At 41.8% G+C, this 19,632-nt stretch overlaps 1 protein-coding gene and 1 non-coding gene across 7 annotated transcripts in view; both read left to right on the forward strand.

Moving 5' to 3' along the window:
• Positions 1-19,632, forward strand: part of SYNE2 (spectrin repeat containing nuclear envelope protein 2) — a 228,750-nt gene that overhangs the window by 148,793 nt on the left and 60,325 nt on the right. For all 6 annotated transcript variants that reach the window (XM_030319270.1, XM_030319269.1, XM_030319271.1 and 3 more), the window contains 10 exons: positions 961-1,143; positions 1,559-1,705; positions 3,797-3,973; positions 6,004-6,159; positions 7,685-7,837; positions 13,686-13,856; positions 14,547-14,677; positions 17,009-17,213; positions 18,313-18,492; positions 19,200-19,328. In XM_030319270.1, the coding sequence (XP_030175130.1) occupies positions 961-1,143; positions 1,559-1,705; positions 3,797-3,973; positions 6,004-6,159; positions 7,685-7,837; positions 13,686-13,856; positions 14,547-14,677; positions 17,009-17,213; positions 18,313-18,492; positions 19,200-19,328 (1,632 nt within the window). The remainder of the gene's footprint in view (positions 1-960; positions 1,144-1,558; positions 1,706-3,796; positions 3,974-6,003; positions 6,160-7,684; positions 7,838-13,685; positions 13,857-14,546; positions 14,678-17,008; positions 17,214-18,312; positions 18,493-19,199; positions 19,329-19,632) is intronic.
• TRNAQ-CUG lies at positions 7,264-7,348 on the forward strand. Its single transcript has one exon. It is a non-coding gene; the product is annotated as a tRNA-Gln (tRNA).

Below are 19,632 nucleotides of genomic sequence, written 5' to 3' on the forward strand. Positions count from 1 at the left end.
GTATTAAAATGTAATTATTTAAAAATGTGTTTGAGGGGCGCCTGGGTGGCTCAGTCGGTTAAGCGTCCGACTTCAGCTCAGGTCACGATCTCGCAGTCCGTGAGTTCAAGTCCCGCGTCGGGCTCTGGGTTGATGGCTCAGAGCCTGGAGCCTGCTTCCGATTCTGTGTCTCCCTCTCTCTCTGCCCCTCCCCCGTTCATGCTGTGTCTCTCTCTGTCTCAAAAATAAATAAACGTTAAAAAAAAATTTTTTTTTTTAAATATGTTTGAAAACCCCCACAAATACAAAGGAAAGGTTTCAAATATTTTAGTTAAAAATCAGTTGCATTTAGTTCATTTAATAGGAACTTTGTGTTCCGTTTCTCTTAACGTTGAAATGATAGGTCTTTTTTATTACTTGCTTTTTTTTTTATTTTTTAAAATATTTATTTATTTTTGAGAGAGAGAGAGTGAGAAGGAGTGTAAGCAGGGGAGGGGCAGAGAGAGAGGGAGACACAGAATCTGAAGCTGGCTCCACGCTCTGAGCTGTGAGCCCAGAGCCTGTCATGGGGCTCAAACTCATAAACCAGGAGATCATGACCTGAGCCAAGGTCAGATGCTTAACCCACTGAGCCACCCAAGTGCCCCTGATTGGTCTTTTTTAAAAAAAATATTAATCCATTAGATTATAAGCCACTCAAGGGTCAGGAATTCCTTCTCTTTTGTTCCCCACTATTTACCTAATGCCTGGAACGGTGCCTGACAGTAGGAAAAGTGTGGGTGTGGGTGTGCGCATGCACGCGTGCACACACGCACTCGTGAGCACACACATACACACCTATAGATACACACGCAAGCATTAGCAGTTTGAATTGAGTTCATGTACTTAGTTTGGGACTCTAACCAGTTATTCTGACTCTTAGTTATTCTTTGCTGTTTGCAAATTTTTAACGTTTCTAAATTTTCACGCTGTTTCCTCTAGGAGTTTTCAAAGGAACTAGATGACAAGTCCTCCTTGAAGACCGCGGTTATAAGTACTGGGAATCAGCTTCTTCACCTGAAAGAAGCCGATACGGCTACCCTGAGAGCTTCTTTAGCGCAGTTTGAACAGAAATGGACAACGCTCATAACTCAACTTCCAGATATTCAAGAAAAACTTCACCAGGTAGGTATTTAAAGAGGCAGCATTTAAATTAGCATTCACTTGTTAGCTCACAACTCCTTTAAAATTATTTCTCTGACTCCATAATTTTCATTGACACTATCTATTTTCCTCTGGCACCACTGAATATGGGTCTTAATTACTGGACTCTCCTCCAGTGGGATCTTTCTTACCGGAGAAATCAGGCTTAATTACTTTATTTCCCAGTTTATCTGCATCACTGTGTTCCTTTATGTGAAGGTCATCGTCATTGTTTTGGGGTCACTTATTCTAAGCTTGAATGCCGGGTTTGTTTTTGTGAGCAACCTGCATAATTATGTAGCAAGACCTTTTATCAAACCAGATACCGTCTTTAGTGATGCCCCGATTCATTTTGTCAACTGCAGGTAATTAAATGGAAATCATTTTGTCCTTGCAGCTCCAGATGGAGAAATTGCCATCTCGTAAAGCAATCACAGAAATGATTAGCTGGATGAACGATGTGGAACATCAGACCGCAGATGAAGACTGTGAGCATTCTCTGAGTTCCGCATCTCAAGTTAAAAACCTTCTTCAGAAGTACAAGGTAATTATACGAAAAGAGCCACAAGCTTGCTCGTTAACTAAGAAGGCAAGTCAGTCGGAAGGGAAATACCAAAGAGACCAGTGTGGTGTGCTTTAGAAGAACTGATTCTAGGCATGGGGAATGGGATATTGGATGATTCTAGACAGACGTTAGTATACTTTTTCTATTCTGCCTCGTTTCCTTTGAGAGCTCCTATCACCACAGGACAGAATCCAAGCTTTTAACTTGCCCTGGCCCCTCTTTACTTCTCCAGCCTCATCTTTTCGTTCCCTGATATAGATCCTGGACTCTGCCTGACCCGAATGAACCCGCTGCATCTGGTGTTCTTCCGGCTTCTCCTTTTGAAATTTTTTTTTTTTTTTTTAACATTTATTTATTTTTGAGACAGAGAGAGACAGAGCATGAATGGGGGAGGGTCAGAGAGAGAGAGAGAGGGAGACACAGAATCTGAAACAGGTTCCAGGCTCTGAGCTGTCAGCACAGAGCCCGACACAGGGCTCGAACTCACGAACCGTGAGATCATGACCTGAGCCGAAGTCGGAGGCTTAACCAACTGAGCCACCCAGGCGCCCCGGCTTCTGCTTTTGTACGTGCTACACCATCAACCTGGAATTCTGGTGCCCCACTTGTGGCCGTAGAAATGCTCTTAGTTCATCTTTCAAAACTCTCCTCAAGTATCTCCTGATTTGGAAATCTACTCCTGACTCTCCCAGCCAGTCGAGTTCACTTTCTAGGATTAGGCGTCTCCAGGGTGTGATAATTATTTGCTTACTTGCCTGTCTCCTTCTTGAGAGCAGGGCCAATCTTTCACCTCCCTGAAACAGCACACCTAGCCCAGGACCTGGCATCCAACAGGTGTTAAGTCAATGTCCTTTGCGTAAGAGAATGCATAAGGAAAAGTTGATACCTTTCTACAAATACATATAAATGTGGCCTTCTCTGTGATATTTGACTTCAGATAGATTTAACTCACACTTAATAAGCCACACACAAACATTTATTGTGTACCAGGTAATGTGTTCACCACTAGGAACTCAGGAGATCAATGAAGTCTCTGGTCTTTGCTTTCAAAGACCTCACAGGCCTGATGGATGTGGCTTCTGGTAGGCAGAGGACAAATACTTTGGTCACGAGGCATGATGTTAGCAAGGATTTTACTTTTATATACTAGCACATCCTAACTTCGGGGAGTAGTAGAATCTTTGGAGGGTCCACATGCATGTATTCTTCTACGCTCTTGTAACCTAGCATATACCACATAGTTTTTCCCCTGATGCCTCCAGAGGGGTGTTAGGACTTACGAGGATAAGCTTAATAAGTATCCGACTTGACAGAAACATGCTTGGCCCTGGGTGTTTTTAGGCTTGCTATGGAACAGAGAAGCTACCTAAGCTGGCAAAGTTCCTTAATGTCCTGGGTTTGTTTTTTTGTTTTTTGTTTTTTTTTTTTTTTTTTACGTTTTATTTATTTTTGAGACAGGGAGAGACAGAGCATGAACAGGGGAGGGGCAGAGAGAGGGCGACACAGAATCTGAAACGGGCTTCAGGCTCTGAGCTGTCAGCACAGAGCCCGACGCGGGGCTCGAACTCACGGACCGCGAGATCATGACCTGAGCCGAAGTCGGCCGCTTAACCGACTGAGCCACCCAGGCGCCCCTATGTCCTGGGTTTTCTGGGGGAGTCTTAACTTGAGACTTCCCATCCTCTCATTTCCGTGAGCCTGCAGGGGGGCTCTGAATTCCAGTGTGGCTCTCAGGAAGCTGCTCACGGGAACCCTTTGTCAGTCCCTGGGTCCTCATTTTGGTTGAGATGATGCAGCCATGATACGCGATGCTGCCTTTGACTTTTCAGCCTGCTTGAAAGCGACGAGTCTCTGTTCGTGGGGTTGTGGAATTCTCCAAAAGACTCTCTACTCAAAGCAGACATTTGGTGGGATTGGGGGTGGGGGGGGGGGGAAGAGGATGGACTACAACTCTAGACAGGTGCCCCTTTAACGAATGGGAGCTTGGGGCTCCCTAGCGTGGCGGGATCCGGTTCAACCTACTTCCGTTCAGGCTTTGGTAGTTTAATTTTGTTTATTTGTTTGTTTTAGGAGTTCAGAATGGAGATGGACTATAAACAATGGATAGTGGACTTTGTTAACCAGTCCTTACTTCAGTTAAGCACCTGTGATGTAGAAAGTAAGCGCTATGAGAGAACAGAGTTTGCAGAACACCTGGGAGAGATGAACCGCCAATGGCACCGGATGCATGGAACACTGAATAGAAAGGTGTGCTCGTGTGTCACAGTTTGTATGATTTTGGCCTTTGCAAAATGCCACTTTCTGAAAAACGTGAAAAGCTATTCCTATGGTTAATTTACGGTTAAGACTAACAATTCTCTCAGTTATGACCCTTTTGTAAAGCCTACATTCTGGCATTCTCCAATCGGTGCGTACAAGAGAGGAAGAAAGAGTTATCATTTCTTTGAGACTTCCTAGTGGGAAATTGAGTTAGGCCAGTGAAGAGGAGGAATTTTATTTGAGAAGATACCAAGTATTATGTGAGACTACTAAATGGTCGGAGATTTTGACATTTTCCGTGAAAGTAAATGTTCAAGAGTGGCAAAGCTATTACAGCTGTGAAAAGATTATGAAAAGGCAGGAAAATGGATGTGGTCTTTTGGTAGATTTTCATTCCATGACTCTGAAAATATTAAGAAAACTTATTCTTAGAGACATATTTAATATTTATATATAATTGAGGTTAACAACTGATTGATTTCTTTATGTGTAGAGAATGCATACAAATGGATTTAGACAATTAAGGTTCAAGTGCAGGAATGGACAAAGAACGCGAACAGACAGTTCACCAAAGAAAAAATGTATAATTAGCAAACCAACGTGAGAAGATTACAACTTCAGTTATCAGGCATTCAGAATAAACATTATGTAACATTATATATTTATTAAATTTGAAAAATTTAGTAAGATAGAGCTAAGAGCCCAAAGCTATCACATTCATATGCAGATCATGGCTTATATCCCCTTTTAGAAAGCATTCAGAAAATTTCAAGAACTAGAATAATCATCTTGTTTCCTAATTCAGCAGCGTCTCCTCTCACGTTTATCTTAAGTACATAGCCCTTCAGAAAAGGAAAAATATGCACATAAAGTGTTCCACATTATTTATACTGGTGAAAAATGTAAAATGCCTAAATTTCCACCTATCGAGGAATAATTAATCGAATTATACTGTGTCCATTCGTTTAAAAGATTGGGCAGCCTTTCAAATTTTCAAAAAAACTTTACATATACAGTCATTATAACCTAATAAAAATTGTGAGCATTGGAAATGACAAGAATTTCAGACATTAAAAACAGTTATTATTGGGGCGCCTGGGTGGCTCAGTTGGTTAAGCATCTGACTTTGGCACAGGGCATGATCTCACAGTTTGTGGGTTTGAGCCCCACGCCAGGCTCTGTGCTGACAGCTCGGAGCCTGGAGCCTGCTTTGGATTCTGTGTCTCCCTCCCTCTGCCCCTCCCCTCACTTGCAATCTGTCTCTGTCTCTCAAAAATGAAGAAATGCTTAAAAATTTTTTAATAAAAAAAGGTCATTATTTTATTAAGTTGATAAATTATTTGTGATATGTTTGATATTGATTTAATTTTTAAATGACTCTAATGAAGAAAGTCTAGGGAAAGAAAGTTTTCTTAAGCTTTAAGTATATCAATCGATAATGCAATGAAAAATTGCGTTGAATTGGAGTTGAATGTTATTCAACATGTTATTGAATGTTAGCAACATGATTTTATTTGTACAGGTGTTAATGAAACTCCAAAACAGCCAGTTTGCTTAGCAGGTTAGCTTTCAAACACTGAATTCATATTTCCTAATATGAATCTTTATTCCAAAAGTTATTGGGAAATCTTGTGCTAAGTATGATGAATCTGTGAAGAAGCAAAATTATTTTGTTGAAGAAGCAAAATTATTTTGTTAAAAATAACCATCATGGGGGCGCCTGGGTGGCGCAGTCGGTTAAGCGTCTGACTTCAGCCAGGTCACGATCTCGCGGTCCGTGAGTTCGAGCCCCGCGTCAGGCTCTGGGCTGATGGCTCAGAGCCTGGAGCCTGTCTCCGATTCTGTGTCTCCCTCTCTCTCTGCCCCTCCCCCGTTCATGCTCTGTCTCTCTCTGTCCCAAAAATAAATAAACGTTGAAAAAAAAAAATTTAAAAAAAAAAATAACCATCATGGCATTTACATTTTAAAACATCTGGTTTAAAGTGAGAAATTTTTATTTTCTTACTTATACCTTAAAGATACAACATTTAGAACAACTTTTGGAAAGTATCACCGAGACTGAAAACAAAATACAGATTTTGAACAACTGGATGGAGGCGCAAGAGGAGAGACTGAAAACTTTACAAAAACCTGGAAGTGTGATCTCCGTGCACAGGATGCTTCTGGATTGTCAGGTGAGAAGGCACACGGCACCTGTCCACACGGCGTGGCCAGGCTGTTCCGTCACCGCTTTGGCCCCAAGGAGGAGGGCAAGTGGCTGCACTTTCGAGGGACCCCTCCAGACCCCCAGGTACTTACTTCATTATGCAAAGGAGATAATAATCATCCATGGGTTTTACAAAATTACAAGATGCAATTTTTTGTGTGTGAGAAGCAGAAGAAGGTATCTTCAGTTATTGTTCCTAAGACTTGAATATGGCTCCTCAAAGAAAATGCTCAAAGGGAATTTTTATTTCATGTTTCCCAGTTGTTTATTAATTCACCCAGTACTTATGCAATTACTCTAAGTTTTCCATTAGTTTTAGTATTTCATTCTGCGTCTTCAGAGGAAAATGATTTTCTTTTACCTTCTGTGTAATATGTTCCGAAAGGACCGGTTATCCCTTGGAACTACAGTCTAAATCACAGTTGAGCTTAAGGATATTGGCCTGGCCCCCTTTTGTTCAGTTGTCATTTGCCAGGTCACTTAGTCTCACCCACACATACATTAATCCTCCGTAAGTACTGCCCTGATTGTGTCACTGCCTATTGAAGACACTTCAGCTGCCCTTGTAGCTGCAGACGTATGCTGCTTCTGGACCTACTGCGTGAGGACACAGGCTCCTCCCTGCTGGGGTGGGAAGGTCAGTTCACACCCCAGTTGTCCTGAGAAGGTTAATCACCCTGGACATGAGATATGAGCAGCAACACCATTATAAGAGATCTGTGCAAGTGGTCATATCCTGCTTCTAACTACCCACTAGCCATTCCATTTAGAATTCTTACAGCAGCCTTAGATTCAACGTAACCTTCACGGGAAGCCTACGCTCCACAGGTCCGTGCCATGCCGCCCCCCACAGGCCACCCTGGTTTCACTTGAGTTCTAAACTGTCCACGGCCTGGGCTATCATTGCTAGTTTCCAGATGAGAAAATACAGGCTTGGAGGTTTGATGACTTAATGTCAGGTGAGACAGCCAGTATGGGACAGACATGGCATGGGGACTAGATCTCCTGGACTCGTTCTACTGTACCATGATGATGAGGACTTATTACCTAGACTATTCTAAAATCTAGGGGTGCCTGGGTGGCTCAGTCGGTTGAGCGTCCGACTCTGGCTCGGGTCATGATCTCGTGGTTTGTGGGTTCGAGCCCCGCGTCGGGCTCTGTGCTGACAGCGCAGGACCTGGCGCCTGCTTCGGATTGTGTGTCTCCTTCTCTCTGTGCGCCTTCCCTGCTTGCGCTCTTTCTCTCTATCAAAAATACATATTAAATTTTTTAAATCTAGATACATGTAATAATTAAACTTATCATAAAAATTCATACTGTAATAGTGCCAAAATGGAATCAAATGTATTATTAAAATGTCTTTGATGTGATGTTATTTAATTACATATTGTAATGCCATTTTTACTCGAAAAGGCCAAACTCCTGTCTCTTACTTACACCTTATTGTTCCGTAACGTTGTGCATATGCAAACTTTTTCCTCTTGCCCTTCCAGGATATAGAAAATCAACTGGCAAGCAAATCCAAGGCCCTTGATGAGTTGAGACAATGTTACCTGACTTCGGAGAGTGGGACCATGCCATTGTTAGAAGACACAGCATCCAGAATTGATGGATTATTTCAAAAGAGAAGCAGTGTTATCAGCCAGGTACTAGAACTCATTTCATTTGAAGTACACTATTTCTCCTCATATAGCCTTCTTTCATCTTTTTGTTGATGTGTTTAGTCACGGAAACTCATTCCATATCAAAAACTGAAGAGTTGCTTAGAGAAATACTGAAGTGAAATAGAGAAAGGCATTTCAAATCCCCCCCCCTTTTTTTTTTTGGCACCGGATGGAGGTGTAGCCACCAATTCCAACACCATTGGCAAGCTAGAAATCCACTTGGTTATCTTTGTTTTGTCTAACGTACTCACAGACAAAAATGTCTCCACCCCCCGCCCCAACAGAGCATCTGGCACTGTTTCCTGGGCAGATATACAGGGGCAGCTATGAGAAAGCACATCCAGGGAGGTGCCTTGGGCAGGGAATGATCCCGTCTCTTGTAACCTCTATTAAGCTAGAAGCATGGTCAGCATATGGAGAATTCCAGAGGTGAGGAGAACACAGTATGTGGTGAAGAGAAAGTAAAGAGGAGGAGTGTGGAAGATGTCTGGTCAGCTTAGGAAAGACATGTTAAAGTCTGCCTTTGCCCCTTCCAGGAGTAGAGCACCAAAAGAGAAAAGGCAGACATCTCTGCATACTGCAACCTTGTTGGCTCCTCACAAATGGAGGGAGAAAACTAAATACTAGCCAATTGTAGGCGTGTCCATATTTCCCAGAAGTCCTTATTGTGGATTATTTGTCATCTACTAAAATCTACTTTTGACTATTTGTTCCAAGAGGGAATGGGGAATAACCTGTATAAATGAAATTCATTGGTGACCCTCGGCCTCATTTCTCCCCCAGAACTCGGGCAGGAAGATAGAGATGAGCTTACCATATCTTGTGTGAGTCATTTGTTGAACATATCTTCTGTGAGTCACTATGTTCACTGCCAACAATACAAAGATAAACGAGAAAATAAATGGATCCTACCGTCAAAGGGCTCGCAGACCACCAGAGAAAACACACTTGAATAGATAATCACAACACAGTGATTTTTTTTAATGTTTATTTATTTTTTGAGAGAGTGTAAGTGAAGGAGGTGCAGAGAGAGGGGGGACAGAGGATCTGAAACGAGATCGGCGCTGACAGCAGAGAGCCCAATCAGGGGCTCGAACTCACAAACCATGAGATCATGACCTGAGCTGAAGTTGGACCCTCGACCAACTGAGCCACCCAAGCACCCCACCACACAGTGAATTATGATAAAAATGTTGGAATAGAGAAGATTGAGATAATGCAAGTAAAAACATGCCGATAGTACTAATGTAAAAGATAGACATCTAGATAAATGGAATAGAATTAAGAGTCCAGAAATAAACCCTCACATTATAATCAACTAATTTTTAGACTAGGATGCCAAGACAAATCCAGGGTGGAAGGCGGGGGGGATAGTCTTCTCCAAAACCGGTACTAGAACAGCTGTATGTCCACATTCAAAAGAATGAAGTTAGACCCCACCTTCACACCGTATATAAAAATTAAATGGATCAAAGATGTAAACGCTAAAACTACAGAACTCTTAGAAGAAAACAGAGGCAGAAATCTTCCTGACTGGATTAGGCAATAGTTTCTTAGATATGACAACAAAAGCACAAGAAAAAACTGGATTTCATCAACACTAAACACTTTTGTGTTTCAAAGGACATCATCAACAAAGTGAAATGACAAACCACAGAATGGACGAAAATATTTACATACTTAGGGGCTTGTGTCTACAATATATAAAGGACATAACCAAAGGGAAAACATGAGCAAGTGATCTGAACAGATATTTCTCTAAAGAAGGTATGAATGGTCAATAAGTACATGAAAAGATGCCCAGTATCATTAACAAAGGAAATATAATTCAAAACTTCAATGAAATACTCCACACCCACCTCCGTAGTGATAATAATAAGGCAGAAAATAACAAATGTTAGCAAGGATATGGAGACCTTGAAACTCTCATACATACACTGCCAGCGAATGCAAAATGGAGCAGCTGCTTTGGAAAAGAGTGTGGCAAGTCCTAAAATATTTAAACATAGAGTTATCTTAGGACTCAACAACTTTACTCGTAAGTACCCAAGAGAAAGGAGAACATGTGTCCACACCAAAAACTTACACAATAATGTTCACAGCAGGGTGATTCATAATAGCCAAAAAGTAGAAACAATCCCAACATCCCTCGGTTTATAAATGGATAGGTAAATGGTATATCAAGGGGTGCCTGTGTGGCTCAGTCTCTTGAGAGTCCAACTCTTGGTCTCAGCTCCGGTCTCGAACTCAGGGTTGTGAGTTCAAGCCCTGTATTGGGCACCACGCTGGTGTGGAGCCTACTCAGATAGATAGATAGATAGATAGATAGATAGATAGATAGATAGATAGATAGATAGATAGTATTTCCGTGCAACGGGATATTATTGAGCCATAAGAAAGAATGAGGTACTGATACTTGCTACAACACTGATGGTCTTGAAAACATCACGCTAAGTGAAAGAAGGCAGTTGCCAAAGAACCACATGTTGTATGATTCCATTTATATGAAATGTCCTCAATAGGCAAATTCTTTAAAGACGAAAGGTAGACTTTGGCTGAGAAAGGGTTAGAGAAGAATGAGGAGTGACTGCTAGTGGGTATGGGGTTTCTTTTCATGGTGATGCAAATGTCCTAACACTGATTTTGGTGACTTGACTTTAAATAGGTGAATTGTATGGACTGTGAGTTATATCTCAATAAACCTACTTATTTTTTTATTTTTTAAAGTTATCTCTAGCCCCAACTTGGGGCTCCAACTCATGACCCCAAGATGAGAGTCACATGTTGTACCGACTAAGCCAGCCAGGTGCTCCAAAGCTTTTTTTTTTTTAATGTAGAAAACACAAAACTTACATCATCCTTCCATAAGTTCTCCAGAGTTAGTAGAGCCTTGTCTTTAAAAACAAGGGCTTAAAAACAAAACAAAACAAAACAAAAACAAAACAAAAAAAACCAAAAAAATAAAAAATAAAAACAAGGGCTTTAAGTCTCTGCCTAAAGAAAAATCTTAGCAGCCCCATTTTGTATCTCCGTCCTAGGGCAGGTGCTTAACCTCGTTAAACCTCAATTTCCTGGTCTATGAAATAGGGATGATAATGCCTACGTCTTTCTACCTTTGTAGCAATGCCTATATGGCACTCAGTGCTGCCCTACTGGCTGATTGTACTTTTAACATTCTGAAAATATTCCTTCTTGTTTCTAGCGTAGTGAGTTTTGCTTAATGGTTTTCTTATCCTTTCCCCCAAACCACATGTGCCATTTCTTTTCCCTGAAGCTGTAATATTCAAAGGGTTGCCCTTAAGTGCACCAGAAGTTGCACCAACTTTGTATGTGGGAGCCATGAAGTCCTTGGACCATGACAATGCCTTATGCAGCCATGTGCCTATAGGCATCTGTGTGTCAGGATCATCCCTGCCACCCAGATAGGCCCCAAGCTTCCAAAAGGTACATCTAGGGGCGCCTGGGTGGCTTAGTCAGTTGAGCGTCCGACTTCAGCTCAGGTCATGATCTCACAGTTCATGGGTTCGAGCTCCGTGTTGGGCTCTGTGCTGATGGCTTCAAGCCTGGAGCCTGCTTCGGATTCTGTGTCTCCCCCTCTCTCTGCCCCTCCCCTGCTTGCATTCTCTCTCTCTCTCTCAAAAATAAACAAAATATAAAAAATAAAAGAAAAAAAATAAAAGGCACATCTATAAGGAGTTCCCGTCCTGCCTCCTTTTTTCCCTTACTGTCTTTTATTCTTTCTTAATGGTGGATTGTTTTTCTGAGCCATTCAGCCCATATAAAGACATATGGGCTACGCGGTTGCCAGTGTGAGACTGACGTTTTGGCATCCCAGGTTGTTTTTGATCCATCTCTGTTTGGGGCAGGGTTTGAGGCAGCTCCCTGTAGATGTTAAGCAGAGAACAGAGGGCCTGAATACAGGCCTGTACAGTTACATCCAAAACTTGACATCACATCATAAATAAAGCTGGGCCAACATACTGATCACACTCCATTTATACTCAGATCCTTATTTTAAATTGAGATGATACCATAAACTTACCTTTTGAGTGTATAACCCAATGGTTTTTAGTATATTCACAGAGATACACAACCATCGCTACTCTCTAATTCCGGGACATTTTTGTCAACTCAAAAAGAAACGCCCATTAATCACTTTTCATTCTTCCCTACCTTTCATCCCTGGAAGCACTAATCTACTTGCTATCTCTTATGTATATGCTGTTCTGGACACTTCATACACGTGGAATTATATGACATGTGGTCTTATCTGTCTGTTTTAGCATGTTTCCAACATCAATATTATAGTATGTTGCAGAACTTTATGGATGAGTAGTATTCCACAGTTTATTCGTTGATGGACATTGGGGTTGTTTCCACTTAAAAAAAAATTTTTTTTTTAATGTTTTACCTATTTTTGAGGGAGGGAGAGAGAGAATGAGAATGAGAATGAGCGGAGGAGGGGCAGAGAGAGAGGGAGACACAGAATCCAAAAGACTCCAGCTATCAGCGCAGAGCCCGAGGCAAGGCTCGAACTCATGAACCGCGAGATCATGCCCTGAGCTGAAGTCAGATGCTTAACTGACTGAGCCACCCAGGCGCCCCAGGATTGTTTCCACTTTTAAGCTATTATGAATCATGCTGCTATGAACATTTGTGTACAGATTTTTATATGAACATATGCTTCCATTTCTCTGGGGTATATACCTAAGAGTGGAATTAGTGGGTCATATGGTAACTCTATACTTAACTTTTCATGGAACTGCCAAACCGTTTTCTACAGAGGCTGTACAGTTTTATGTTTCTACCAGCAATATATGAACGTTCCAGTTTTTCCACAGTCTTGCCAACACTGATTATTACCCAACTTGGATTTATAGACATCTTAGTGGATGTGAAATGGCATCTCATTGTCGTATAGATTTATGTTTCTCTAAGGACTGTGGATGTTCTTTAGTAGATATCTAATCCTTTGCCCAATTTAATCCTTTGGTTATTTGTCTTTTTACTGTTGAGTTGTAAATGTTCTTTATGCAACATATAAAAATATACATGCTTACATATTCGCAATTGTATCTGAGATCATCTCATTTCCTCCTACTTTTACTTGCTCATCATTTTGACCGAGCACATTCCTCTCCAATTTATGCGGACTCGGGTGCCAGTAACAGTAATTTGACAATTACAGTGCTTTACAGTTTGCAGAATATTTCCACAGACACTATTTTGTTTATGTTTCTATTTACTGTATCTGTTTTGTGAGTAGGGAAATCGACTCAAGGGTTCAATAACTTGCCCATGATCAGAAAGCTAATTAGGTGTTGCTGAAATATGTACTCACAGATTCTGTTCCTCATCCATTATTCCCTCCCTCAGCTGTCTCCCGGTAGACTGAACTCTGTCCCTGCTGGTCCTTCTGGCTTCAGATCTCGTTTTCATTCACCTGTTTTAAAACTCAGTCTTCTCTGATCTTTTTTGTTTATTGACTACTCTTCCCACCTCAGTTAATCACTGAAGCTCTCCCAATACCCTCTCTTTTTTAAGTTTATTCATTTTGAGAGAGAGAGACCAAGAGAGAGTGAGTGGGGGGAGGGGCAGAGAACGGGAGAGACAGAATCCCAAGCAGGCTCTATGCTGATAGACGGCTCGAACTCACAAACCCTGAGATCAGGACCTGAGCCGAGATCAAGCCACCCAGGAGCCACTTCCCCCGTACTCACAAGCTGAAATGCCTAGATTAGATACCATGGTAGAATCCTTAGAAGGGAACAAAATGATGAGGGAGCCTCTTCTCAATGAGTTTCTAAATATCTTTGCACTTTTCATATAGGTCAACGAGCTCAAGACCTCCACGCAGTCTGTTTTGCAGGAGTGGAAGATTTACGAAAGCCTGTATGATGAGGTGGCGACGATGACAATCCGATTCTGGTACTGCATGGAGCACAGCAAGCCTGGGCTTTTGTCATTAGAGGCCTTAGGATGCCAGGTGCAGAACCTCCAGGTAAATTCAGCAGATCGTGGCACGGTGCTGCCTGGTTGGCAGAAGACCTCCGGTGGAGGCAGGTGCGGAAATGGACACAGCTGCCTTTGTGCTGTCCACAGAGAAGCGCAAAACAGCGTCTTAAATAGCAGCATCAAAAGGAGGACATGGAATTCCAAAATGAGCCAGATGAGCGGCACCAAAGTTTACATTGGATTTTTCTCTATTATTCATGTCCATATTATCTCACAGTTTAAAAGTTTGGTCTTTGGGGGAGTGTGTGTTGGCATGTTTTTTTTTTTTTTTTTTATTTATTTATTTGGAGACAGAGAGAGTGTGAGGGGGGTAGAGGCAGAGAGAGGGGAGACAGCGAATCCCAAGCAGACCCCGTGCTGTCAGCGCAGCGCCCAGTGCGAGGCTCAAACTCGCAAACCATGAGATCATGACCTGAGCCGAAATCAAGGGTCAAGCGCTTAACCGACTGAGCCACCCAGGCTCCCCGTGTTAGCATACTTTTTAATGTTGTAGCCTCAGATGAAAGGATGCCTCCTCAGTGGGTTTCCTCTTCACATTTCTAGTAATTTTCCCCAGTCCTATTAAGTTCTGAGCGTTAATATTATTGTGATGTAGCAGACGTGCTGAAAAGCAGCTGCCTCCCTTGGATGTGGCCAGGCCATTCTGAAGTGAATGTTCCTGCTCTGTTCTTCTCAGTCTCTTCAAGATGAAGCTGAGAGCAGTGAAGCAAGCTGGGAGAAACTGCAGGAGGTGATTCGAAAACTCAAAGATCGCTGCCCCTCGGTTGCTGAAATAATCGAAGAGAAATGCCAAAATACTCATGCCAGGTATGCTTTAAGATACAGATGGGATAACAGAGGAGATAGATTTCCTTATCTCAATGACACGTGGTGAATGAAGTGACATCAGCTTTGTACAAGTACCGTGGGCTGATTGCGCCACTGGAGTTGCGAAGCGACGTCAGCTTTGTGAAGCTTAGGCATCTGAGATAATCTGGTTTTGTGCTACTGTGGTTCTTTTGCTTTGAAGCATCTCGTTTACATAAGACTTGATTTTCTGAAGGCAATTACTTCCCTCGTAGCCAGGGTAGCCGCTTTCAGAGGGTATAGACCAACTGCCCAGTGCGATCCTCACGGATACCAAACTCCCAGGCTGAGACAGAGTACAGGGTACTCAGAAGGACAATGTGTTTCACTGGAAACCTAAGATGGAAGAAAGGGGATGTTATTATCCCTCTTGAGGGGACGTGATTTGTGAGATTGGAAGGAATTCTTTGATGAACTGCTTATGGTGGAAAGCTCCTAAGGAGGGTGGCCCTGGTTAATTGCAAGCCTTTAATTTTGCTGAATGGGATATGAAATTCAGCTTGAAGAGAATTTGATTTTTTTTTTTTAATTTTTTTTTTTCAACGTTTATTTATTTTTGGGACAGAGAGAGACAGAGCATGAACGGGGGAGGGGCAGAGAGAGAGGGAGACACAGAATCGGAAACAGGCTCCAGGCTCTGAGCCATCAGCCCAGAGCCTGACGCGGGGCTCGAACTCACGGACCGCAAGATCGTGACCTGGCTGAAGTCGGACGCTTAACCGACTGCGCCACCCAGGCACCCCGAGAATTTGATTTTTAAGCCAGCGATGAAGAGATTAAGCTACCCTCAGTGTCCTCCACCCTTCCTCCATGTAGATTCAGCCTCTCTGGTAAATCCACTTTGGACAAGCGTTGTGAACAAGAGGCATCAAATTTACATACGCTGCGGTGACATCCTCAGCTCATGATCCAGTCCTTATTGGAAGAAGGGAAGGAGGGGGAGTAAGGAGGAGCATAGACATGTCTGTGATGGCACTTACAGTATTGGGCCCACCCTCAAAACATGGCGGTGCAGTTTGCTGTTGACGGGATTCAATTGTCGCTGCTACGCATATACGTTCAATTGTTGCCACAAGAATGTATCAGAAGGCTTGTTGAAAAAGGTTGAAGAAGACAGCACCAAGATGCTAACAGTAGTTATCTGTAGATCAATGAGATGTCAAGGGGTGTTTTTGTTTTTTGTTTTTTCATAACCTTCTCTTTATAGATAGGTAGGCAAGGAGGTAGGTAGGAAGGTGAGGTATAATGTAGGTACAGATATAGGGATAGATAGATTTAAACATATGTGGTTGGTGGGATTTTGTTTTCTTTCATGATGAGTGCACGTTCTATTATAATTGGGGAAAATACTGTTTAGGGAAAACATTGTTCTGGTAAGATTTTGAAGTGCATAAAAATAAAGCCACTGTGCCATTTTTCACCTTTTCCATCTATTTAGCAGAGTCAAGGCTATCAGGAAACAAGCATTCTTATGTGTTTCAGGTAAAATGTAAATATTATAGTGCTTCCAGAAAGCTAGTTTGACCATATATATAGCTATAACCTTAAAAATATTTACACGTTCTTGTTCTTTGACCAAATTGATTCTTTCAGAAATGTAGTTTAAGACCAATATCTTGACATGTGGGAAAAGGTCTTTGGAACAAAGTTGTATCTGAGCATTAGATTTGAAAGCACAAATTAAAAATTATTTCAATACCCATACTAAACTTGAATTTGGTAATTAAAAAACAGACCACTTAAAGCCTGTTGTGTACAGCCATTTAAAATTAGACTGACTTAACAAATAAAATTAGACTCATTTTTTTATTAATAATGGGAAATTTTTAAGTCACATGGGAAAGAGAGGTTATTCAGTCTGTATATGGAATAAAAACAATTTCCTTTATTTCCACTGTTATATAAGGAACATGTTGCTTTTATCATTAGAAAATAAACTTGGCATAAACTCAATTTAAATAAGGCCCATTTAAAGACCCCCCCCCCATATAAACCCCTCCCATGTGAAGAAGTTTTCATCAATTTCTCTACCTTTGCCTAACAGACATTCATAATACAATAGATCATGCCAATCACAAATTTGGTAGTTTTTGTTGATAATTATAAAGTCAAGTAAATATCTTAATTTGGACTGCTGTTTTTATTTATATAATGGTGATACATTAGTTAAAAAAGGCATTTGTGCCTTAACAACCCATCTGCTCTTGACTTACCGGTAGAATGTGTGCAGTGTGCTTTTGCTGCAAAGGGAAGGATGGTATGAGGGCCCTTTTGTTCATGTTGTTCTGACAGGTGGACCCAGGTAAACCAAGACATTGCGGAGCAGTTGCAGAAGGCCCAGAGTCTGTTGCAGCTCTGGAAGGCCCATAACAGTGCTCACACCGAAGCTGCAGCAAGGCTGGGGCAGCAGGAAGCAAAGTACCAACAGCTCGAAAACATCAACATGTCTGGAAACAACCTGGCAGAGATCCTGACCCGGGCCCTGCAGGATGTAAAGGTGGTTGCAAAGCCCATTGGGAAAACAAAGGCCAAGACAGCCCAACAGAGAGGGCCATGACCCAGGGACTAGACAGACCACAGGGACAAAGAAGTGGGTCAGGACAGGTGCATGAGCAGGCCATGTAGGACGTGAACATGCTGTGATGTGCAGGGTTGGGAGGGCCAAGTGGTGACTCAGAAGCAAAGTCTAGGCCACAGGTAGCTGGGTCAAGGGTCCTTGTTCCAAGTTTCCCCTTTCATTTTAGCAGGTAAAACTCTAAAGCAAAAGCCTCATACAAGGTGTCTCAAATAAAGGCAAAAGTGTCTCAACTGAGTGTGATCATCTAAGAATAATAGATGTTGAATCCCTTGCTTTAGAAATAATCATGGATTCATGCCATGTTAATGTGGCTTTTCTATGGGTATGATGATTTTTAGACTATATTTAAGAGTTGTATAATTTCCTCTGTAATCTTGTCCTATTATAATGAGTGCCCAGAAAGTGAATACTCTCTAGTTTTAAACTGGGTGACCAGATACATTCTGTAGCTTCTGAATCCAAAGGTCAAATAAAAAAATATGAATCCACTTAGTGCAACAAATGTGATCTGTATTTCTGATCAACTTCTACCTAATTTGTTGTTTCAACAAATTTTGCATACACCACATTTATAGAGTAGCCCTAACATCAGCTTGATTAATGAGATTCTATGGTCTCTGCAAATGAATCCGTTTATGTCATAAAGTCTCAGACAGAGGACAGAGTTGCATTGATTCTTAAAATGGCCCTAAATGGATCGTTATAGTGTTTGATGATTAGAAACATAAAACATAGGACTCTACCCAGGTGGTCTTCAGTTTCTGCACATTGGAAGCCCCAACTCTGTTGATTAGTTGTCAGTTTTAGGTCAGAAATGACATATTTCAGAGGAGCGCCAGTGATGTGCGTCATATAACGAAAGCTTAGCTTTTTCAGCTCTTTGAAATAAACAATGACAAAAAGCCACGCCCACAATTTTAGGGCAGAAATTCTCCTAGATGTTGATGGAGTCCCAGAGATAGGAATTTATGTTGTGACACTAGGAGGAAATGTTTTCTGATCACTGTTGCTTCTCCAGGAACTGCAGGATGACGTACAAAAGACGAAAGAAGCCTTTCTCCAGAATTCTGCTCTCCTGGATCGACTTCCACAGCTCACAGAGTCCAGTACCCACATGCCCCTCTCTACACAACTGCACTCCCTCCAGAGGGTTTCTTACTTGGAAAAGATGCTGCTTGTGAAAGCTAATGAATTTGAGGTTCGTGTCCTTTTTCCATTCAACTTGTAGTCTTGGACATTTGCAAGCTACCCTCAATTCCTTATATCTGATGAAGTACTAGTTATTAGTACTTTCCGGGCTGCTCCTCGGGGAAACTACACAATCAAGATGCCCTGAACATAAAGATTCCCTAATGTGACTGTTCAATTACGTGAGCAATGAGCAGATCTTAAGCAAGCATCTCTTCTTCATTGAACATGTTGGCTTAAGAAGTAGGATATTATATTCCTTATTCTGTTCAGATCTCACAGTTATTTGGATCTCCAAGTGGGGTACTTGAGTCCTAGAAGTAGCTGCTTAAACCAGAGCCATTTGTTGTATTCTTTATTCATTTTTTGAAAAGCCTTTAGTGCCTGAGCTGTCAAAAACCTGCATAAAAGGCCATGGAGCTCCAATGTCCCTTTTCAATATCAATAGCAACACTGAGGGAGCAGAGTGCTCACTAACTCTCCTCTATATGCCCCCTCCAGAGGGTAATCCATTCATCCCTGAAGGCTCAGTGCTTTGCCAGAGGCACAAAATAAAAAAACCAGGAGTCTTCTGAATATTCACCTCTGAATAGTCAAGATAATAATGAGCTGCTGGGCGTTGAAAACACCTTGAGCTTTTATCAGCTCCCAAGACTGTTTCATTTTGTTGTGTATGCACATGAAAATTATTTCTAATGAAAATCTCTCTTGTTCTAGTTTGTCCTGTCGCAGTTCAAGGATTTTGGGGAACGGCTGGAATCTTTAAAAGGTCTCATTACGCATGAAGAAGAGCATTTGGATAAACTCTACCATCAAGAAAAAGAAGAAAATCCTGAGTTATTCCTGGTATTGCCAATGTTTGTGTTTCCTTAGGGCTTAGACACCATAGGATAAAAAAATAAGCTAATAACTATCAAGTTACAGAATCTGTTGATGTCTTCACTCTTGAGGATGGTCATTTAAAAAAAAAAGTTTACGTATTCTGAGAGAGACAGAGCGTGCAAGAGGGCAGGAGCCAAGAGAGAGGGAGAGAGAGAGAATCTCAAGCCGGCTCCACACTCCCAATGCAGAGCCTGATGCAGAGCTCGAATCTATAAACTATGAAATCACGACCTGAGCCAAAATCAAGAGGTGGACGTTTAACTGACTG

This window comes from Lynx canadensis, chromosome B3 (assembly GCF_007474595.2).
Source record: "Lynx canadensis isolate LIC74 chromosome B3, mLynCan4.pri.v2, whole genome shotgun sequence".
In the NCBI taxonomy this organism is placed as follows: Eukaryota; Metazoa; Chordata; class Mammalia; order Carnivora; family Felidae; genus Lynx; species Lynx canadensis.